Source organism: Rhincodon typus, chromosome 7, assembly GCF_021869965.1.
Source record: "Rhincodon typus isolate 14 chromosome 7, sRhiTyp1.1, whole genome shotgun sequence".
In the NCBI taxonomy this organism is placed as follows: Eukaryota; Metazoa; Chordata; class Chondrichthyes; order Orectolobiformes; family Rhincodontidae; genus Rhincodon; species Rhincodon typus.
Genome location: NC_063338.1, coordinates 40,179,393 through 40,203,169, shown reverse-complemented (window position 1 = coordinate 40,203,169; position 23,777 = coordinate 40,179,393). Strand labels below are relative to the sequence as shown.

Here is a 23,777-nt window from a genome sequence, read left to right as displayed (position 1 = left end):
TGCTGGATCACAGAGGTAACTGGTCTTTTTAAATAGGGCCATGAAACAAAAGAAAATACATCCCTATAAAGCACTGGTTCAGTCTCAATTGAAATATTGTGACCTGTTCCAGACTCCATAACTTAGAAAGATTATGAAGCTGTTGGACTGCAGAAAGAAAAGTAATAATAATGGTTTGATTGATAGCAATGTCGATAGATTGTAGAAGCTGGGACTGTTTATCATGGAAAAATGAGAATTAAGTGGAGATTTGATAGAGTAAACAGGGAGAAATTGTTTTCATTGGCAACAGTTTGAAAACTAGAAGATGCCAAAATAAGGTGATGGTCAATAGAAACAACAGTGACTTGGGAAATATCCTTTGTAACTAATGGATGGTTAAGATCTTTAATGCACTGACTGGAAATGTGGCAAAGGCAGATTCAGGCATGGCTTTTAAAATTGAATTGGATGCTGATCTGAAGTGGAAAAATTTTGCAGGCCAACACAAAAAGGGCAGGAAAGTAAGACAGGGTGAGTGCTTCTGCAGAGAGCCGACCCTGATTTCTGTTATATCGATTATGTAATTCTAAGTCACCTGTTCCAACATGAATGCTGGCAAATTGGATCTTCTCCATCACTTCCCAAATTACTTTTGAATCATATTTGCACATTTTGTTCCCCTGACACCAGCTATGCAACACAGTCTGCATAACTCTCACACTTAAGAGCAGGGGATGTTATTTAACCCCTAAAATATTGAGTTTTCTGAACAATTATATTTCAATTGTGCCCCTTTGGAAAGCCTTATACTATGTAGTGTTTTGGTCAGTAATGTAGCAGGCATCCTTCTCCTTACCCTCAAGGGTATCAAGTACTTTGCACCTGTTGGACAAGTACGGGTATGTGCAGGACCTCCTCTTCTCTCCCCCCATATTTCACCCCATGCTGATGACTAACAATCATACTCTCATTTTCTTGCTTTCCTCTGTGAGATGGCTGTATTTGGCAAGTAACTACCTAGATGCCCCACACTTTCTTATGTGTTAGACTATCTCTTATCTGCATTACAATTCAAGAACTGCAACCTGCTCTGACTCAGCAAGGAAGACATTTCCTGCTTCAGAGACAGTAGGAACTGCAGATGCTGGAGAATCTGAGATAACAAGGTGTAGAGCTGGATGAACACAGCAAGCCAAGCAACATCAGAGGAGCAGGAAAGCTGACGTTTCGGGCCTAGACCCTTCTTTTTCTGAAGAAGAGTCCAGACCCGAAACGTCAGCTTTCCTGCTCCTTAGATGCTGCTTGGCCTGCTGTGTTCATCCAGCTGTACACCTTGATATCTCAGATTCTCCAGCATCTGCAGTTCCGGCTATCTCTGTTAGAATTCCAACCTGGCATCACCTTCACGGATTTCAACTCCCTTCTGAAACCCATGCTTCTCCTTGTCTGTTAAGAATCGATCAATTAATTCTATTTCTCTCCTCACACATACTGCCAGATCCAGTGGTTTTTCCAGCATCTGGCTCAATTTCAGATTTCTGGCATCATGGTATTTTGTATTTTCACGTTTCAATTCCTTTTAGAATGCTGTAATATCAAGGGTTTATCACTTTTCAAATCTTATTAAAAGACAAAAAGTTACCTATTTCTTCTGCCCATTCTTTTCCTAACATATAGAAAGGAGAAAAAATTGTAAATAACTAATAATTCCAAGTAAGTTGTATTTATGCAGCTTACTGAACAGATCAAAAATAGATAGAGGACACAAAGGAACTTCAAATCTTCAGCTGAAAATTATACTCAAGAATCCAACATGTCGTTTTGACAATAAACAATAATTGATTAAAATTTTACTTTGGCAGAAAAATCCATATATTCTCCAATTAAACGAAGACCTCTTTGATAATACATTCTTAAACTGCTCTCTTATCGATAAATTATTTTGTTTTAACACAGGAGTTCCAATAGTCAGGGATATCTAAACAATACAAAAGAGTGCTAATTATTTTTTCATCTTTCACCCTTGTACTACTATTTGATTGAACAATTTAATACAAGAAATGAAATGAAATTTGTAACTGGTATTTTAGGTTTAAATATTTGAACTATATTATGAAAAAGATTGAATAATAATATTAACATCATTGACCAACTGTAATGCTAGGAGCACATTTTAAATTATTGATCATCAGCTTATCTTGTGTGTATAGCTCTAAAATAAAGAAAAGATACAAATAAATGCTTGTTTAAAAATATTTGTAATTAAAGTTATTTGCCATTGTTCATCTTTGCACTGTTATGGTATTTTAACTTAATGAAGATGAAAACACTTAGATCTGCTTATACATTGTGATAATATTGAGGAAAATCCAAGAACTAGAGTATTAGTTTTTTGTAAACAGATTACCCACCAGGTTTCCTGGGCTTCAAGGTGATTTCTGTAAAGAATAGATTTTAGCATGAGTGAAAATTAATAAAATCGTAAATGGAATATTTTAGTTTTATTTAAAAGCTGTATTAATTTATAATTGCACCTACCTTGGCTTGAAACATAAAGTTCTGCAGTACTTTTAGCCTCACCTCTTGGCTCAAGTTGAGCAATAACTGAATAAACCCCTGGAAAATACAATTACATACTCCTGTATTTGCCCATGTTTTACTTGAAATTAACATAATGCACTGTCACAGTACAGTTTTCCCTCCACAATCTGACAGCCTCAGGAAGTGTCTTTGCTGGACCATAGAATTTGCTGGACCACAACGGGTTACCCATCAGGGTTAGGATGGGAGGTTTTTTTTAAACATGCTTAAAAAGAGTCATGTGACATAAAGTGAGTTGAAAAGCACTTATTTTAGAGAATGTTGACGATCTCTTTACCATCTGGTGCAATTCTGGAAACTGGAAGAACTGCGGGTTCTTTGGAAACATGAAAATACTGCAGCATTTGCGCTGGAAGAATGTGCCAGATCACAGAGTTTGTCAGACCAGAGATTAGGAAGGTACGACTTGTATTCACAGCACAGAAACAGGCCAATCATGGCACAAGATATTTGCCTGCGTCTATGCTCCAGGTAAGGCTCCTCCCTCTATGTATTATTTCATTTTATCAATATACCTGTCCACTTTTATCTCCCCCATTTACTCATTTTGACTTCCCTTTAATACGTTTATGCTATTTACCTCAAATATTTCTCTCTAGCAAAAAAAAATTAAATAATCTGTGTGGAATAAAGATATTTCTCCCGAGCTACTTATTAGTGATTATCTTGTACTTATGGTCCCTAGATTTATCTACCCCATAATTGGAACATTTTATTTTCATCTATTCTGTATAACGCTCTCATTTTTAAAGATTTCTACCAGGTCACCTTTCAGCTTTTCCCTTTGCCAGCACTCTTTTATTTCCTAAACTGATAAGCTATAAGTTCATGTTTGTAAATTTTCCGTGTTCCTTCTCCAGTGTTTCTCTATCCTTATTCATAAATAGGGCTGAATTTTAAAGGTGGTGGGCATTAGGGTCCCTGACCCTAGCATAAAAGTTGGGGATGAGTCCGCTCCAGCTTGGTAAATGTACCCTGCAACCACTTAGCGGGTGTTAAATGACTTGAGGTGGGCCTTCCACTCCCATCAAGAAGCATGTCTCACATGAGAGAACTGCTAGGAACTTAAATGGTAGGCAACTTTCTTCCCAGCAGTGACACTTACAGCTTTGGCCATTGTTGGAACTGCTGCAAGTCCCAGATGGAAATGGATTATGGAGCTGGACTTGAAGGTACAAGACCTCATTGGGGTTATCCTGGTATATCCAGGTTGGATTGGGCAGTGAGACACTGAAATGAAATGAGTAGCGGGACCCTTGTGGGGACTTCAGCACATAGGGGCTCTCAAAGGAAATCTAATTCCCTTCCTTCCCTTGTCAGCCACCAATCCCAGCAATGAAAAGAGAACACCATTAAATCTGCTGCTAAGGGCTTTAATTGGCTCACAGATGAGTGGACTGCACAACCCCTTCCCTATTGTGGGTAAAATGTTAGTGAGGAAGGCAGGAGTGGGTTAGAGGTAGGCATGATTCTGTTACCATGGTGCAATGAACAAATGCAATACTCTAAATGTGACCTAACCAAGATTCCATATAAATGTAACTTCTTTGTTTCTCCCCTCAAAGTTAACTCAAGTGCCAACTGTGCAAACAGACAACTGATACAGATGTCTACTCTAATAAAAATGATGACACATTTAATTGTTATACTATATGTACCTTCATCTTCTGTTGTGACATTATGGATAGTCATAAAGTGTCGTCGCCCATCACTTCTGAAGCTGTATTTTGGACTTTCTTTCAGCACCACTGTATCCTTAAACCAGGTTACAATGGCATCATCAAAGGACACTTCACATTCAAATACAGCAGACTCATGCTCTTTCACCACGATATCCTGGATTGTCTTTGTGAATTCAATTGGTTGCGCTATAACATACAAAAGCAGAAACAATACAATACTTGAACAAAAAAATGACCATTGAAGTACAATTCAGTAAGTTTTTTTGGGTAAAGCTACAAACCTTCAACAAGTAGATCAGCGGATGTTTCAAGATCTTCATATTTGCAAGTAAATCGGCCTTGATCCTCTGGTCTCAAGTCACTAATAGTGACCTTCTGCAATTTATCTGCAACGTCTACGGAATATCTGCCTTGTCCCTCAATCCTTCGACCATTCCTAAACCACTCAGTTTTCAGGTTGGGTAAGGAAAACTGGCAAACCATGATGCAAATATGGCCTTCCTTACCAGAAAGATTTTCAAGGTGCTGTTCAACTATGGGCTCTGGAGAACACAAACCGATGCAATGAAGTTAGATGAGACAAAAGAAAGGTAAATACATTCAGAATTAAAAGAACACAAACTCTGCTTACCGACAACAGTCAGCTTAGCACTGGAAATATGTGGGCCACAGACAATGCGGAAGTTGCCTTGATCTTGCAGTGTGCAATTTTTGATCTTTAAGCAGTGAATGTCACCATCAATGCTAATTTCATACTTGTCATTTGATTCTAATTTTTCAGTTCCTTTGTACCAAGAAAGTTTGATTTCAGGATAGTTTATCTTTATCACACATTCAAACACAGCATCCGCATTTGTACGTACAAGTTGGTCTTCAATGTCCTTGGTTAATTCAATAGGCTGCAGAGATCAAATTTTATTTTTAAGTATTCATTTCAAACAAAATGCTCCAAAATACCACACTGAATAAAACATGAGGTCAATATTCATCAATTATATTGCAGATCCTACCTCAACTTTTTCTATTCTTTGCTGGATATACTGGATCAGTTCATTAAATTCCTCTTCTTCAGGACCTCGTTCACGTTCTTCCAACTCCTTAGAAAGCAACAACAAATTGAAAGTTGTAACATAAAAAAACCATGCAAGATTTTTATTTGGTATGAAAATGATGGTATACTCCACAGTATTAATGCTCAGATAAATGATCGGAAATTAACTCACAAATCTGTGAGTTTCTTCTTCTGCTTTGCTGGCTTTCAGTTGTTCAATGGCTTGAAGTAGACCACGGAAATCAGTAATTCCATACATGCGGGCATACTTTTCATATTCTTTAGGATCAACATTCCTTAGCAGTTCCACAATGTCAATATCCTTGTCTGCCTCTTCTTCTTTTTGTTTGGAAGGTGTTCTTTATAAAATAAATGTTAAATATTAATGCATTATTACTACATTTGAAATTAAACTTATATTAAATCAAATAGATAAACTGATGGACCAAAAATAAATATTACATACTATGTAAAATGTATTTATTTTATCATTCTATAAAAAGGAATAACTAATCAAAGATAATACTGCTGTTACCCGCAAAAGAGATTGTAATAAATTAAACTTTGGAAATATTCACTATGTTTTTCTGATAAACAGGACAAATAATCGTAAAATGACAAACACTAATTTGAGTATAATCACTTCATTCTTATTATGAATCAGAAATTTAACAATCGCACCGAATATAACATACTTACTTCTTCAGTTTAGCTCTGAAGTCGGTTTCAACAATAATTTCTTTCTTCTCCTCAATTTCCAAATTAACACTACTTTCAATTTCACCAAATTTGTTAGATGCCACACATCTGTACTGTCCAGAGTCAGTTTTTACTGTATCTTTGATTTCCAATTTGGCCTCTTGTCCTTTTTGCTGCACAATAATTCGGCCACCATGGTTTATTTGCCTCCATTTTCCTTTCATCCATTTAACATTCGGGATTGGGTCACCACCTACCTTTGCAGTGAACGTTGCAATACTCTCTGAAACACAAATTGTACAAAGTAATTAAGATCAGTGCTAACATCTTCAAAATTTGTGCTCTTAATTTTTCCTGTCAAATATTTATGATGAAATTCTTTGGAACCACAGAAATAATACAGGACAGAAAGGAGCCATTCAGCTGATCTTGTCCATGCCAACCCAAAGACACTTGCAAACCCAGGTATTTTTTAAGAAGAGTTTAGGGTCTCTGCCTCCATCACCAACTCAGGCAGCAAATTCCAGACATCTACTACCATCTGCATAAAAACGTTTTTCATCACAACCTCTCTATTCCTTCTGCCACTTAGTTTGAATCAAAGAACCCTGGCTTTGCAACTCTCTGCTAAGAGAAACAATTTCTTCTGTCTGCTCTATCTCTACCTCTCACAATTTTGTACACATCAATCACATGTACAATTCTGGCCACGCTTCAATAGGAAAGATGTTGTTAAACTTGACAGGGTGCAGCAAAGACTTACAAGGACGTTGCCAGGACTGGAGGGAGGGGCTGAATAGGCCGGGGCTTTTTTCCCTGCAGCATCAGAGGCTGAGGGCTGACCTTATAGAGGTTTATAGAAACATGAGAGGCAAGGACAGGATGAATAGACAAGGTCTTTTTTCTAATGTGGGGGAGTCCAAAACTAGAGGGCATAGGTTTAAGGTGAGAGGGGAAAGATTGAAAAGGGAAATGAGGGGTAACTTCTTCACGCAGACGGCAGTGTGTGTATAGAATGAGCTGCCAGTGGAAGTGGTGCAGGTGAGTACAATTACAACATTTAAAAGGCATCTGGATGGGCATATTAATAAGAAAGGTTTAGAGGGATATTGGCGAAATGCTGGTAAATGGAAATAGATTAGGATGTCTGCTTGGTGGGGATGAATTGGACTGAAGGGTCTGTTTCCATACTGTATGTTACCCCTCAGCCTTCTCTGTTCCAAGAAAACAACCCCAAACTCCCCAATCTCTCTTCATAGCTACAATTCACTAGCTCAGGCTTTGTTTCCCTATGTAATTGAGAAATGATATCCACTTTATTTAATGTACTAGGTGATGAGAAACATAGACAACTCAGGTAGCTGAATTTTGCAGACCCCCTGCAGCATGTGTATTTGGTGCAGGGAGGCGGGGTGGGGGGGAGCGGTGGGTGCAGCGGTATGGTTCCCTGAGCCACATGCCCTCAAACTTAAAGAAATAAGGTCCTTACCCTGCCCAGTCAAGGAGCATTCAGACACATCAATCTAAGTGCAGTCCCATAAAATGCTGGGCAGTGGAAGGCAGCCCAGAATTTAAAGGCCATTTTTCAAAGGGCTACTTTGAAGTGGCTGTAAGGAATTCGGGAGCATGTTAATCATGGAGGTGTCCTAAGAGCAAGCAGGGCAACCCACTCCAGCATGTCACCCACAAGATGCCACCCCTTCTTCCGTCTAAGGGGCAGACATTTTACCCAAAGCATGCTTAGCCTGGCCCCTGCATGTTATTGCTGTGAGGTGGGAGGCTTTAGGCATTCCATTTGCGACTTAGAAACATAGAAACTGGGAGGAGGAGTAAGCCATTTAGCCCATGGAGTCTGCTCTGAGACTGAAGCTGACTGTCAACATCATATTCCCACTCTCAATTTCAGTGTCCAGACATCTATTTCTTTCTTCAATATATTCAGGGACTTGGCCTCCAAAGCCTAATTGTGGTCATGAATTTCACAGATTTCACCTCCTCTCTTCACTCATCTCAGTCCAGAGACCATCAGCCCCTCCCACCTTGCTCAAGACCCCTACTGGCCGAGGTGCCCTGATTGAGATAATGGGTATGATTACATGTTTTTCCCCCTTGAATGAAAATTAATCTACTTTCAGGCTAAAATTTAAACCGTAATACCTTCTAGCCAACAGTCAATAGTTTGGGCGTTGTAATTATTTAGTAATTTTTTGCTTTGACAATTTTTACATACTTCAGAAATGTTTCATCCTAATAATCAGAATGCATGAGAAGAAATATCCATGCTGCACTTACTTTCTGTTATTTTCACACTCTTTGGTTTCTCAATGAAGAAGATCTTGTCTGTCTTTGGTGGAGAAACCACTTTCTTTGCTACAGCTTTTTCTAAACCAGAACAAGTTAAAAGAATGTTACATTGTAGCTTTAGTTTTCAATGTCAACATTCTTACTAGGAAACAAGCTGAGCATACAAATGAGTAAACAATGTGTACATAATTGGATTTTTTAAACTAACATTTAAAGCAACTACAATCACAAAGATTATTTTATATTCTGGCCAGGCACTTCAGGATACATTACAGTAGAAATCTGACCTTACCTCAATGCAGTTTCAACTTTGTGCAATGTACTGAGTCTGTACAATGTACAATGAAACCGAGTCTGACCTGAGCCTGCAAAGGAGCAGCAGGACCCAGTTCCTTCCATTTAACTCTGCAGTCAGGACAGGTTTGAATCTGAATTTAGGTGCAGGATTCTACGTTACACCAATGCCATCAATATTTGAACAAGAAATTGCATTGAATACTTTGTAGTTTAGTGCAGTACTAAATAACTCATAAATTTAGCAATCACAATGATGCAAAGTTTGTGCAGAGTGTGATGTATTTGGTGTGATTTTCCTTTGATATTGCTTAAATTTGCTAAACATGGAGGTTGTAGGAGGTTTGATTTTATATTTCATCTAATTCAACATCACTTGGTGGATGACCTAAGCTACATGAAGATGGAATGCTTTTATTTTGTTTGTTCATCTAGGGATGGCCAGGATATATGTGAAGTTTTTGAATTAAACTTTCATGATGTTCTGACAAATATACATGATAAGCATTAACAATTCAGAACAGATAACTGTAAGATATTTCTTTGGCAATATGGAAAACTACTCTAACACATCCCATGCATGGTCCTACGAAAAATTTACAAACAGCCACCAGGGAGGTGATGGCCTAGAGGTATTGTCGCTGGACTGTTAATCTGGAGATCCAAATCTGGGGACTAAGGTTCAAATCCTATCGCAGCAAATGGTGGGATTTGAATTCAATAAAATATCTGGAATTAAGAAACTAATGATGACCATGAACCCATTGTTGGAAAAAAACCCATCTAGTTCACTAATGTCCTTTAGGGAAGAAAACTGCTATCCTGACTTGGTCTGGCCTACGTGTGACTCCAGACCCACAGCGATGTAGTTGACACTGAACTGCCCTCTGGGCAATAAATGCTGGCCTAGCCAGTGATGCCCTCATCCTGTTAGCTAATAAAAAAAGGTACATGTTCAAATTATGTTTGTCTGTTTAAAAATAGCATAACTTTTGTACCACATTCTTATTTAACAAAATCATATTTAACACTGCGGTCAAAGACACTGGAAATAAAATATCAAATGAAGAGCTTTTGGCAGCATTTGAAACACCATAGCGACAATAAATATTATGGCAACAAAGAAGAGTTTAATTATATTTTCAGAATGGGAAAAATATAATTAATTCAATATGAAACTGTAAGTGCTAAAATATGAACCAGAACTATGCTTCTTGTTTAATTCTTTGTTTAAGAATTCAAAAGTAAGAAGCCATGTTCTCTTCTTTTAAAAAAATGTTCCATGCCTAGCTCAACAAGAGGTCTGAGTCAAGAGGTTGTAAGATCTGTCAAAACATCTTTAGAATTTTTGACCAGCAAACAATTACTATTCGCAATGTAGGCATATTTGATCAATGCAAGAGCCTGGCTTTGACACTATTAATATGGCTTTAATATTTCAAGGAGCTCAAAACTGCATGAACTTTTCCTTCATGCTGTGAGACTGAAGAAGTTGGATACGCTTTACAAAGTATGATTAATAAGAGCTTTTAGCCTTAATATGCTGACTACGATAACCTATTTCACAACAATCCCATACCTTGGACTGTTAGTTTGGCTTTGCAAAAAACACTTCCAGCTTCATTTGTAGCTTTACATAGGTAGTCACCGCTATCTGTTTTAGTGCATGTTTTACATTCTAGGGCAGCTGTACCATCCTTGAAGGTGAAATTCAATCTTTCAGATGGCTTCATTTCTTTTCTGTCTTTAAACCACTGTATCTTAATTGGCTTAGATCCATGGACATGGCAGCTAAACTGCAAAGATTCTCCTTCGGTTATTGTCATTGGTTTAAGAGGTATGTCCCAGACAGGAGGCGCTATAAACTCTAAAACAACAAAATACATATCAGTATCTAAAATGGAAAATGCACCCGCATCAAACATAAGATCAAAGATTGCTTGAACCATTTAGTTTATACAGTGCATAGCCCCTCTCCCTTTGAGGTTACCCACTGTTGCTTCCCATCATCAAATTTCCTCTTTCATCTGGGAGAGTTTAGCAGTTTGTGTCAGAGACTACTTCACAGATATTATGAATGGCACCTTATAATTTGCCAACAACGTAAGCGTTGATGTTGGGAAATATTTCTTTTGGAGGTGTTTAGCACCTTCATACAACATAATGTTTCATCCAGGGACCTGTCTAAGAAAAGGAAAAACTTGTGCAAAGACAAAACAAAAGAGACTGAATTACTGTTGAGTGAGATTTGAACTCATACCACTTTAGTCAGAGTTCAACATTATCACGGCAGCAGGCAGGAAAAGATGTAGCCAAGCTAATCTTCCAAACTTGCAGCCTCAGAACTTAGCAAAATGTTAAAACCATCCAAAGCAGCTTGTATTTAAGTTTTAGTTGACATTCAACAGCGTTTACATATTTTCCATAAGAGAGCATTGCTAGGAGGATAAGATCTAAATGAAATGTTGATTAAAAACTGACAACATGTCAGGTTTTACAATGCCAGCTAGACCTAAGAATAAAAAAGAATGTCAAGTCAGCTTTAAAGAGTTACCAATATATTTCACTAAATAAGCAATAGCAGCATTTGCCAACATTAGTTTCTGCATGCAGTTACTAAGCAATGTTATATAAATAAAAATTGGCTTCACCACTAACCTGTGATCAGTACCGACACAGTAAATATTGCAGTTCCTGCTTCATTGGATGCTTTACATGTATAAACAGCAGAATCAGTGAGATGTGCTTTCTTAATGTTCAGTGTTACTACATTATTTTTAAAAGACAATTCATAATTTTCAGTTTGTAGGATCTCTTGATCATCTTTGAACCAGGTTACAGATATTGGTTGTGAACCAGATACTCGACCTTCAAGTTTTATAGCTTTTCCTTCTGCATCCTGTATTTGTTCAAGAGGTCTTTTAGTAAAGCTTGGTGGAATTTTACGATCTGTAAACAGATAGGCACAACAAAATGAATCAATGTTACAAATGTCAGATATATTTCTTCATTACTTCAGTGAAGTTACACTGCACCAAGTGGAATCTCTTAAAAACCGAAAACCTCAAAATATTTTTGAAGATGGATGATGGATGGTGGAAGTTTGTGAAAATTAAGAACCATTAATACGGATTGAAAAGATTTTCATCACGTTTAATGTTACTTTTCACAGTTTCAATTTGTTTTCTAAGTAATTGCCTGTAAGAGGACAATCTCAGATCCATAATGTAACTAAAACTGAGTAAATCATCAGAAAAAATAATCATAATGAAGAAATAAAACGAAAAAAAGCAATATTCTTCCACCTAATGAATAAAGCCTGGCCTGGATTTCTGAGCTGCGAGAAACAGAACAATGGCTGTTATTAAGAAATACCTTTTACAGTCACTTGTGTTTGCGTTGAGTCCCTTCCAAGATCATTGCTAGCCTCACAAATGTACTGACAAGAGTCTCCTTTGTCTGCTTTTAGAATTGTCAAGTGAGGTGTATTTTCCACAAAAGATATCTTATAATTCATATTTGAACGAATCTCTTTGCCATCCTTCAGCCAAATAACTTTAATTGGAGAAGAGCCAGTTACATGGCACTCAAGTTCTACACTTTGCCCAGTGATAACTTTGATGGGCTCTAATTTTTTGTCAAACACAGGGGCAACCCTCGCCTCTAAAAATAATAACAAGAAAGAATTATTTTCTGTCGTCATATTATTAAATGTAAGGTAATTGTGTCTAGTAATGATAGTTAAAAGAAGTAGATATTCAAGTTTAAACACTATAAAATGAAGATGTAAGATAAAGACAAAAAGTAGAAGATAATTAATAAATATTTTACTCAACAAACCTTTCAGAGTTAGTCTTGAACTGCAAGAAGCATCTCCAACCATGTTGGTAGCTTTGCAAGTGTATTCACCAGCATGATGCATCTCAGCTTTAAGAATTTTAAGAGTTGCTACATTCCCTATGAAGGATATAAGTACATTTTCATCACTAGTTAGTTTTACACCATCTTTAAACCAAGTAGTTTCAATAGGTGTTGAACCAGAAATATGACATTCAAATGTCACTGGAAGATGGAGAGTTCCTTCCATTCCCTGCATTTTCCTTGTGAAAGAAGGTGCAATTTTACGTTCTGTAAAACAGACAATTAAAGGGTATGTTAATCACACAGTAATCATATAGGTTTTCTTTACAACCACAATGTAGTTAAAATGTTCAAACAGAAAATGTATAAAATGCAGACATATGCCAATCTGCCAAGAACAGATATCAAATGAATCCGTTAAGTAAAGTCACCTTGGATGGTGAGCATGGCCTTTGATGAGCAGGTCCCTATTTTATTTTCAGCTTTGCATATAAATTCTCCACTGTCACTCAAAGTTGTTTTCTTCAATTCCAGTCTTGCAATATTGTTCACAAACTCTATTTTACAATTAGGGGTGGCTCTCAGTTTCGTGTCTCCTTTGTACCAAGACACTTTAATTTCAGGTGTTCCAGCAAGTCTGCATTCGAAAAATCCTGGATCTCCTAATGTTATTTCCAGAGGCTCTAAATGTTGGACAAACGTTGGTGGTTCTGAGATAAAAGCAAGATATCAACAATGAAAGATTATGCATATTATATATATGTATTAAGAAAGTAACAGAATATTGATGTAAAGTCAGTGACTAATAGAAATCAGTGAATTTAACAAACCTAATACTTTCACTTCAGCATGACAAGTGTCCATCCCAGCATCATTTTCTACCTCACAAGAGTATTTTGCATCATCATCTCTAGTACAGTTGAGAATCTCCAAAATACAAGATGTTTCAGTAGTAGTTAAAATATGTTTGTCTGACTGGAATATAGCTAATCCATTTTTCTTCCAGGTGACTTTGATTTCTGGGGTACCAGTGTACGTGCAGTCTAGACAAACTGACTTCCCCAGTACAACACTGGAATCTTTCAACTTCTTCTGGAATACTGCTGGTTCTGGTAAAGACACAGATGAAAACAGTTCTCAAAAAGGCCAACACAAGCAAAATATTGAATTTATTTCTTTAAATTTGTGTTTTACGAACCTTTCACAAACAATTTTGTTGTACAAGAAACTTTGCCAGCTTCATTACTGACTTGGCAGATATAGTCTCCACTTTGGGAAGATTCCACATTTAGTAGTTCTAATACTGCTGTTGAGTCTCTTAAAGAAATATGACATTGCCTTCCTGCTACCAGTTCAGTAGTACCTTTAAACCATGATACTTTTAATGGATCTGTTCCAGTAACAATGCTTGTAAATTTCACATTTGAACCAGGTGAAACTTCCTGAGAATCAGGTTTGCTAATAAATGAAGGTGGTTCTAAAAAGTTCAAAGAAAAATAGTACAATGTAACATTAAGCAATAAATTTATCAGAAATTTAAATGTAAAGACCATGATTTTTGTTACAAAACAAAATCAGTTTTTCTCTTTGCTCACAATTTTTACCCCTCTGTCACCTTTCTTCCTGACGGCAATGGCCCATGCTAATCCACACATAATGGCAACAGTCTAGTCCCTCAATCAAGAGATCATTCTTCATGCAGAAGCCAGAAAGGCTGTCACCAGCAATTTGATCATTTGTTCAAGGCAATGACCAAGGCTTGACCTTTTCCTCACCTAACATCTAAACTGATGTTTTTCAAAAGTGACAGCTAGAGTTCTGGTTAATTTCTTTCCATTTTCTGTCTAAGGTCTTGGACATCAATATTGGTGTCTCTGCCCCTCTGCAAGAAGCCTGGCAAATTCATACATCCAGTTACAGGAACATTGAAATAGGAGCCTGATCTGTCATTCAACTCAAACTTTGCTGTTCTTCCTGCATTATTCATATATCTCTTAATACCTTTCCTTTCCAGACATCTATCAATTTCTGTTTTGACTATATCTAATGACTGAGCTTTCACAGACGTCTGGGAAGAGAATTTTAAATATTTGCCACCCTCTGAGTGAAGAAATTCTTTCTCAGCATATTCCAAATGGCCTACCTTTAATTCTAAAACTTATGTCCAGTGGTTCTGGATCCCTGCCCCACCACACACAACCAGAGAAAATGTTCTTCCTTCATCTATCCTGTTTGGTCTGTAAGAATTTTGTGTGCTTTAATGAGATCACATTTCATTCTTCTCAACACTGATGAATATAGGCCCTGTATCCTCAATCTCTCCTCAAACATATATCCCACTCTTCCAATGATTAATCTGATGAATCATATCATTTATCTTCCTAATTACTGAGCATACATTCAGTGGCTTATGAACAAAAACTCCCACGCTCCTTGCATATCAACACCTTCCATAATTTGTGTTTCTCCTATCAAAGTGCTTAATTTCATAGTTTTTGACATTCTATTCCATTGGTCATGTTTTTGCCCAGCCCCTTAACTGTCCAAATACCCTTTATGTCTCTTTTCATCTTCCTCACAACTCACATTCCCACCTAATTTTGTGTTATCAGCAAACTTGGAGATATTACATTTGGTCCCCACATCTAAACCATTGACATAGATTTTGGGCACCCCACAATAACTGGGCACCCAGCCTGTAATGTCGTAGTTCCTTACTAGCCACAGCTTGCCAATCTGAGAATGACCCATTTATTTCCATTTTCTGTTTGGTAAACAATTCTCAATCAGTGCAAGTATCTATTGGTAAATGCAAATCCACAAATATACACAAATGCAGAAACAAATTAATGAAACATCTAGAAGCAAGCTGAGGGTCAGAAACAAGGTTTAGAACATGATTAATAGAAATTACATTGGAAGTACCACTGTAGCTAGAACATTGCTGTAAAAGGAGAAAAGGCAATCCAACTCGTGTGTGTAAGCTCATTTTGTTGTTTGATCTCTTTGAGAGTTTGGGAAGTTGTTGAATTAAATATTAATGTGTATGAAGCATCTGTGAGCAAAACTGCATTAAATGCGTGTAGATTAAAGAACAGGAAACTAAATTAAGTCATTATAAAAATGAGGATTTGAGGGATTATACAAACTATAGGCTGCTGCAGAATGTCTTGAGATTTGCCTGGTATGAGATTTATTGTTCTTCAGATTTTAATTACAGTTGAAAGACATTTAAAGAAAAATGAATTGGGATCAGTGACATAATTGACTTACTTCTGTTTTCCTTTCTGTAAAAAATATGTGCTACTCTTTGCTGTGTATATACTGGATTACTTTTAGTGTATGTGAAATTCGTAACTTTATAATTTGGTTTAAAGGGGAAATGTGCTTTATTTTAAATGTTTGGCAAAATTGTAACTAGCTCAGTGTTTGATTGGATAGATCCTGGGATTAAAAAGGGTACTGCAAAGTTGAAGAATCTGGTTCCTGCCACAGTTCTTAAAAGACTAGAGGGGGATGTTTTGGATGTTGTTAATCCAAACTTAGAAACAAACATTTGTAGGTGATTTAAATGCAAAAAAGAAACGTAATTGAGGAGTTTGAAAATACTGGATGATCAATCTAAGATCCTGTGAAAGAGGTTACAGGGCTAGGGAAAATAACCAAATTCAAAGATTCATCTTACTTGATAAGAATGACAGTGTGACTTTAAAAACAAAACACATTGCCACATCTATGAAGGAAGTTCCATGCCAAAGTTAAAAAAAAAGCAATTCAAATGTCTTCATCTCCCAGGGAACGCAGTCGCCCAGGAAACCCTGAGACCCACAGATTTCTGATAGGAAAAGATGACTGTGTGAGGGCAAACAATATGCACTTTAAACAAACTGATTACCCTGAACATTGTTTGGTCACAGATAATGTTTATAGAAACTAATTAAAGCCAGTTCATAGATGTGTTGCACTTTCCAATCCCTAAAACATCAGAGAAGAAAACCAACAGAGACACAGATTATAGGAATGTATTTGGAGTAGTGCATGACTGCCTGGAGCAGACAAGGTTATACATTACTTCAGGGAAGGATAAATACAACATGGAAAGATAATTGGGAACCTCATACAAGCACCAGGAATAACAAAGGAGGTTGTTTCAGTTAAAAATAAAGTCCATCAGAAGATCATAATCACAGTTACAGGAGTAACAAGGAGTAAGGATAGAATTAAATAACTGGGAACCCAGTAACCAGGGAGTAGCCCAATATTTTCTACTTTCCAGATGATCACAGGGTAGACCAATGAGCATTTGTCTTCATTGAAGGAAAGTGCTTGGTATATTTTACAAGGGTGACACATGACAAGATTGAGGTTATAAGCCCCTAAGAAGAAATCCCTTCCAAGCCGATCAGAACCAGAGATAGGGCGACTGTACAACAACTGATTGCAATGACTGTGAATAACTACCCTTGCATCGAATGCCCGTGCAGATACCAATAGGAAGGTGGTGTGGCCATGTAACAGAGATGGCACTGGAATCAGGTCAGGATTGGGCATTCTGAGTGTGAAAATATAACTATGTGTACCTGACAGGTAGACTGCAAGGAGAATGGTGAGGAGAGGGTGACCTCCAAAGTCATTGGGTTCAAATGGCAGGATGAGCAAGGCAACAAGAATGGAGAGCTTCCAGTCACCCGAGCACAAGTGGAACATCGAAATAGACTATTCACCATGACTACTCCAGGAGAGAGCCCCTGCTCTGCCCAGACAGATGGGCCTCGAAAGGGATTTGTGCTGATAAAGAGAGCTATGACTCTGTATAAAAATGTACACCATGAGTACACCATTTGTACTTGTGGTGTTGAACATTACAGTCGTAGCATTACCACTCTGGGGCTCATAAATGGAACAATCTAATGGGAGTGGGGTGCAAAAATAGACAACAGAAGGACAGCTTTGACTTAAATGAGCAACTTATGTACCAACTCAAGGGTCAGTACATGTATATTTGATAATTCTGATTGTATTTTAGATGGAGGAAAATTTTGGGAATGGCACCAGCTTATATAATTGCTCACTGACAACACCCCATCTGGAGAGGCCTCTAGGAAAAACAGCGTAGGGGACATTAGGGATGGATACAGTGTTAGGCACCACAGTACGCTCCCATATGTGGTAAATACAAAGTACCAAATTGAAAGGGTGTAGCACACCAGGAGCTCCACAATAGTGTTCTCACATCCTCCAAATGAGGAGGAAAAATGTGGATTTAATACCACAGGCAACTGCAGGATGGAGGCAATGCCAGTCAATATGGAACTAACCCAGTAGCCTACTTAGTTAAAGGCAGGTACATGTCACCATATTCCAGAAGTTTTTAATGCCATTTAACCAGAAAAAGTCAATCTTCATGCTAAAAACAGATATTTGAGACGAGTTTGAGCAGTACATAAACCAGTTCACTTATCCAACGTGCTCACTATCAGAACATTTCGATAACATCAATGCAGGGTTCGATAACCCATTGGACTTGTTACACTCCATCAGGAAACGGGGTGCATCAAGAATCAGGTCAAGAAAATCCAACTCATATCTTGTGGGAGGATACCTGGAACAGGGGCTGAATGTACAAAGCCACCCCAGATCATATTATCTCCCGTGATTTGGTGGTGCATTCAAAAGTGGCGATGCATTGATTTGCCTTCCACGCAAAATTTGGAGGAAAGAGGAGTAAGTATGTGGCCGAAGTTGTAAAGAAAGCTGAAGCAGCATCACTAAGGAATGTCAAAGCTGGTTGGGAGAAACTAGTGTGAGACCTCAAAATAATGTAGGAATAGTTTGGTTTATTTTGCTTCAGTTGCTAGCATCTGTCCAGTCCTAGCAGAGGCAAATAGATCCAATATATGATCATCAGAGGCATAAGCCTTTAGTAGAATCTGAAATTTAGGGACCCTGAGGGCTTCTGTGTCAGCCACAGACAGAGGCTTCTACAGCATGGGTTCCTTGAGCCAAACACTGCCAAAGGACCAAATGGGGGGATTGTATGGGGAGACTGATGAATGGGCATAACAGGGTAATGGTGCAAAATCTAAGCTGGTAAACTTGACAGAAGTTTGTCCAAGAAAGACTGAGAGTCATATGAAATATTTTATCAAGGGGAGACAAAATCAGCAGGCAAAGAAGGCAGAGTCATATGGCAATGTGATTAAAGAAAGATGGGAGAGACTGAAAGAGAGAGATCATATTTTAGATATAAGGTTCCAGAGTTAAATAATATTAGAAGCAAGAGTTTTCTGACCTGAATTGGCTAGACTTAAGACATGGAGGTGCCTATGTTTATTGGGGAATCTCCAAAGGCTGGAGAGGTTTAAGAATATTTGAAGAGACAACCTTACGGGAAGTGAACAGAAAGCTGAAGATATGTCGGCCTGGGTAAGTACTCAGATCACGTGGTTAATCTTCTACATCCATGGAGTATAGAAGGTAATATGATTGAAGATAACAAGGTGTAGAGCTGGATGAACACAGCAGGCCAAGCAGCATCAGAAGAGCAGAAAAGCTGACGTTTCAGGTCTGGACCCTTCTTCAGAAAATTTTCCAACAAATTATCTCAGATTCTCCAGCATCGGCAGTTCCCACTATCTCTGAATATGATTGAAGATATTGGTTTAGATTAAAAGTTCTTTATCCTTTTAGTATCTTGCATATAACTGACTATTTAAGACAGAGCGTATTAGCTTCACGTCTGATTTTTGAACAGTATATTTCATTTGATTTAAGTTTTACTCTTGTGGCTACATTGTTTATAAAATACCCAGGTTTTCAGATTCTTAAAAAATCTGCATTGTGATAATAAAGAGTGAGAAAAATACCAAAAACTTCGCTGAGAACAAAACTGACCTTTCACAGTCAAGACACCACTGCATTCATCGCTTCCTGCAGCATTTGTTGCTTTACATGTATAATTACCAGCATCTGACAGTTCCAAAGTACTTATTTTCAAACCACATGTATTATCTCCAAATGTGAGTTGATATTTTGCTCCATGTACAATCTCCTGTCTGTCTTTGAACCAAGCCAAAGCAATAGGAGGTGATCCAGACACTTTGCACTCCATCTGGATGGGAGAGGCCAGGATACCATTCACTTTCTTTAATTTTCTTGTAAATTTCGGAGGAATAATTCGATCTGTTTGAGTTACACCAATAAGCCATAATTAGAAAAAAGATTTGTCCACAGGCAGTTAAGAAATCCTGAAAAAGTATCAAACAGAAAAAGGGCTAAACCATACCTAGGACGCTGACTGATGCTTTGCAGCTGCTACTACCAACATTATTCTGCACTTCAAAAGTATATTGACCACTGTCGGCCTTTTCTGCAGACAGAATCTTTAGGTTGGAAATTCCATTTATAAAACTGATCTGATACTTTCTGCCAGATGCTAGCTCATGACCATCTTTCAGCCATTTCACTCTGAGTTCTGGAGAGCCTCTAACAATGCATTCCAAAGTTGCTGGATCTCCTGCATTTACACTGACAGATTCCGCTTTTTCCACAATTGTGGCAGGTTCTAAATTGAAAGAAAGTCTTTTTATAAAAAAAGCTCTTGATAAACATAATAAAATTAAAATAATATCGAGCAATGCTCTTAAATATAAACCAAATTCTAGAAATAACAAAAAAAACCTGACGTCAGGCACTAACCCAGAAGTGATACTGTAGCAATGCATTCTTGCATTCCAGCATCATTTTTAATTTGACAAACATACTTTCCAGCATGAACTGCTTCCATTTTTGCAATATGCAAAGTAACAGTATTTTGTTCGTAGCTAGTTGTCATATACTCATCAACTTTCACTTCTTCCTTTTCCTTGATCCATGTTACATGAATTGGTTCTGAGCCTTTAATGGTAGCTTGTAAAGTTATAGACTCTCCAAGGACAGAAGAAATGTTTGAAAGTTTCTTCACAAATACTGGCGGCTCTGGAGAATTAAATAGATATTCTTTACTTGTGAGACACAAACTGAAAAGTTCTTTTCCAAAAATTGTCAGAGTAGGATAATTTAAATTTGGAAAGTTTACAAACCTTTTAGATTTAATGTGCCAATGCAAGTGTCACCTCCCACATCGTTCTTGACGACACACATGTATTCGCCTATATCTGGTGTCTCAACTTTCAGAATATGAATACTTGCTACATGGTTTTCATAAGTAATTTTGTACTTTTTACTTGCTCGGATTTGCCTTTTGTCTTTATACCAGGTGATTTCAAAAGGAGATGTACCGCTGATTTCACACTGCTGTACGACATCAGAGCCTTTTATGGCATTAATTGTCTCAAGTGTTTTAACGAAAACTGGAGGCTCTGTAGGAAGATTATAATTCGTCTCATTTATGCAGTCATGATGAAAAGATACTTGCTTTAGAATGCTTTTTAAGCACTTGATGAAAGCTACGTACCTTTGACAGTAAAAGCAACATTGCAACTTGCACTGCCAGCTTCATTTTGAGCTTCACAAATGTAATCACCGCTATCTTCCAGATCAGCATGAATGATCTCAAGAACTGCAACAGATTTATCGAAACGCATTTTGTATTTGTTATCAGCACTAATTTCATGGTCATTCTTGAACCATGAAACCTTGATTTCAGGTGTGCCTGTCACTTTGCACTCAAAGTGTGCCGATTCACCTTTCTTCAGTACTTTGGATGGCTCCAGCTTCTGAATGAAAGATGGGGGCTCTAGGATACCAAAACAGAGGACATTAAGTGGTAAGGTTCCAAGAACAATACCATGTTGGATTAATTGCAATTGTGAAACATGTGAAAAGCAATATAATACTGAACAGGGATCAGTAAGAGAATGTTTACAAAGGCAAATCTGAATCTAAGATCATTTTAGTGTAACATACAATAAAAACATTCAATAGAATTGGGTTAATGAAGAGTATATGACAATACATTCTTGAAATCATGAAGAGTATAAGAAGCTAATGTAGAACTGATGTGATAAAGGGTGTAAGGTTATCGCATATGTTTGATGTCTAGAAGAACACAAGATACTAGCAGTACAAAGTACAAGAAAGAAGACCTGTACATGCTGAGAATTTTCAGCAACTTAAAGACATTAACAAGTGAAATACAAACATAATACTGTTACTATATACCGACACCACGTAAAAATTGCACACCTGTAACGAATAACTTTGCTGTGCAAGTATTTGTGCCAACATCATTGGTGACGTGGCAAGTATAGTATCCTGTACTGGAATGTTTTACTGAATACAGTTGTAGAGAACTGGATGAACCTTCTGCCATTATGCAACACGTAGCATCAGAGTTTAACTCCTTGTCATCCTTAAACCATTTGAAAGACAGGGGAGGTGTTCCTTTCACATCACTCTTGAACTGCACTGCAGAATTGGGGGGAACCTCCTGTGACTTTGGTTTTATTATAAATCTTGGTGGCTCTAAAATTCATTGAAGAAAAATATATTTGTTGCAATGAAGAGCACATAAAGATTCATCAACTTTTGCATTGTAAAATATCCAACTACAAAGCTTTCCAAGCAATTATTTCACACAAGTCTGTTAAGATTAAAGTATGATACAAGTGATGCTTTTCATGATAAGAAATGGAGAGAAAACACAAAGATTTTATTTCAAACCTTTCACAACAAGTGTGGCACTGCACTTATCACTTCCTGCTACATTTGTTACTCTGCAAGTATAAATTCCACCATCTGCGATTTCTAGTTGATTCATCTCCAAAGTTGAGGAGTTATCTTGCTGTGATATTTTATACTTGTTGCTATCTGATATTTCGTTTCCATCTTTGTACCAATGAATGCTTATTGGAAAAGAGCCAGATACTTTGCACTCCATGTACATGGAAGACCCTAATGCAATGCCCATATCCTTTAACTTTTTCGTAAATGTTGGAGCAATTTGTTGATCTGTACAATATAGAGCACAACCTGTAAGCTTAAACTATAAAAGTAGCCTAGAATTCCAAACCTAATTTCATGCTTTAACTGCACTTCTTCTCACATCCATATCTGTTAACACAGCATAAATACTGACCTAATACAGTCAAGAAAGCTTTGCAGCTGTCGACTCCATATTCATTCTGGACTTCAAAAGTATATTCACCACTACTTGACTTCTCTACTGACAGAATCGTTATACTGGCTACATTTTTCTCAAAGCTCAATTTGCAATTTCTGCTGGATGTAACCTCCTTTCCGTCTTTCAACCATTTAACTTTTAGATCTGGTGTACCAGCTACAGTACATTCCAAATTTGCTGGATTTTTCGCAGTCACACTGTGTGACTTTGCTCGCTCAACAATTTTTGCAGGTTCTGTTAAGAAAAAATGGTGGGCTGAGTAACATACAATTGTCTGATGCATTCTGCAATTTCACAAAAACAATAAATTTGAACTGAGCAGCAACTGGCTTCAATATGTTAGTTAATCATATTTACAAATAATTCCAACCAACCTGTTACTATCAATGTAGCAAAACATTTCTCAATTCCTGCATCATTTTTAGCCTGACACATATATTTCCCACTATATTTTGAGTCACCAGCTTTAATTTGCAGGGTAGCAATATTGTTTTCAAAGGAAATTGCTAGATTATCATCTTCTTTGATGTCATCATTATTTTTCATCCAAGTTATAGATAAAGGATGTGAACCTTTCACATGACATTGAAATGTAGCAGGATTTCCAGCAACCACTATAATATTTTCAATCTTCTTTATAAATGAAGGGGGCTCTGGTTCAAGATAAATATAGGCAGAAAAATATGAATTATTTCCCAATGTCTTCCATGAAAATAAAAGAGCAATGTTTAATAGCAAATGTTTTTGAACTGTTTTGTAACTAAAGATGTCAACATTACAAGTAGAAGTGCTTTTCAATCACAATGTAACTAACCTTTCAAGCTGACACCACAACTGCAGGAGCAGCTTCCCACGTCATTAGTAACTCTGCATTTATATTCACCGACAAATGAAGGACCAATCTTCAACATATGAAGACTAATTGAATAGTTCTCAGTGACCATCTTATATTTTTCACTAGATCGAATCTGTTTATTGTCTTTGTACCACATAACTTTAAAGGGAGCTGTACCAGCCACCTCACATTCAAGGGTGACACCACTGTTTCTTATTACCTCAGCAGATTGAAGTTTCCGCCTAAAACTGGGAGGTTCTATAAAGTAATCACATTAAAGTCCACAATCAACCAAAGCGTAGAAACTAATAGAAGCTTTGCTCAAGAAAATTAAAATATGCATTA

The 23,777-nt window shown here is 37.3% G+C and overlaps 1 protein-coding gene across 1 annotated transcript in view; it reads right to left on the bottom strand.

The window, feature by feature from the left end:
* Positions 1 to 23,777, bottom strand: part of ttn.2 (titin, tandem duplicate 2) — a 308,270-nt gene that overhangs the window by 173,786 nt on the left and 110,707 nt on the right. The window contains exons 74-97 of the mRNA XM_048599205.1: positions 23,412 to 23,690; positions 22,972 to 23,250; positions 22,553 to 22,831; positions 22,138 to 22,425; positions 20,930 to 21,211; positions 20,556 to 20,834; positions 20,173 to 20,451; positions 19,760 to 20,038; positions 19,369 to 19,656; positions 13,673 to 13,951; positions 13,305 to 13,583; positions 12,906 to 13,184; positions 12,454 to 12,741; positions 11,989 to 12,276; positions 11,272 to 11,562; positions 10,193 to 10,480; positions 8,308 to 8,397; positions 6,016 to 6,298; positions 5,489 to 5,675; positions 5,276 to 5,362; positions 4,897 to 5,164; positions 4,547 to 4,807; positions 4,242 to 4,451; positions 2,521 to 2,598 (exon numbers count right to left, since the gene is read on the bottom strand). Of these exons, the coding sequence (XP_048455162.1) occupies positions 2,521 to 2,598; positions 4,242 to 4,451; positions 4,547 to 4,807; positions 4,897 to 5,164; positions 5,276 to 5,362; positions 5,489 to 5,675; positions 6,016 to 6,298; positions 8,308 to 8,397; positions 10,193 to 10,480; positions 11,272 to 11,562; positions 11,989 to 12,276; positions 12,454 to 12,741; positions 12,906 to 13,184; positions 13,305 to 13,583; positions 13,673 to 13,951; positions 19,369 to 19,656; positions 19,760 to 20,038; positions 20,173 to 20,451; positions 20,556 to 20,834; positions 20,930 to 21,211; positions 22,138 to 22,425; positions 22,553 to 22,831; positions 22,972 to 23,250; positions 23,412 to 23,690 (5,988 nt within the window). The remainder of the gene's footprint in view (positions 1 to 2,520; positions 2,599 to 4,241; positions 4,452 to 4,546; positions 4,808 to 4,896; positions 5,165 to 5,275; positions 5,363 to 5,488; positions 5,676 to 6,015; positions 6,299 to 8,307; positions 8,398 to 10,192; positions 10,481 to 11,271; positions 11,563 to 11,988; positions 12,277 to 12,453; positions 12,742 to 12,905; positions 13,185 to 13,304; positions 13,584 to 13,672; positions 13,952 to 19,368; positions 19,657 to 19,759; positions 20,039 to 20,172; positions 20,452 to 20,555; positions 20,835 to 20,929; positions 21,212 to 22,137; positions 22,426 to 22,552; positions 22,832 to 22,971; positions 23,251 to 23,411; positions 23,691 to 23,777) is intronic.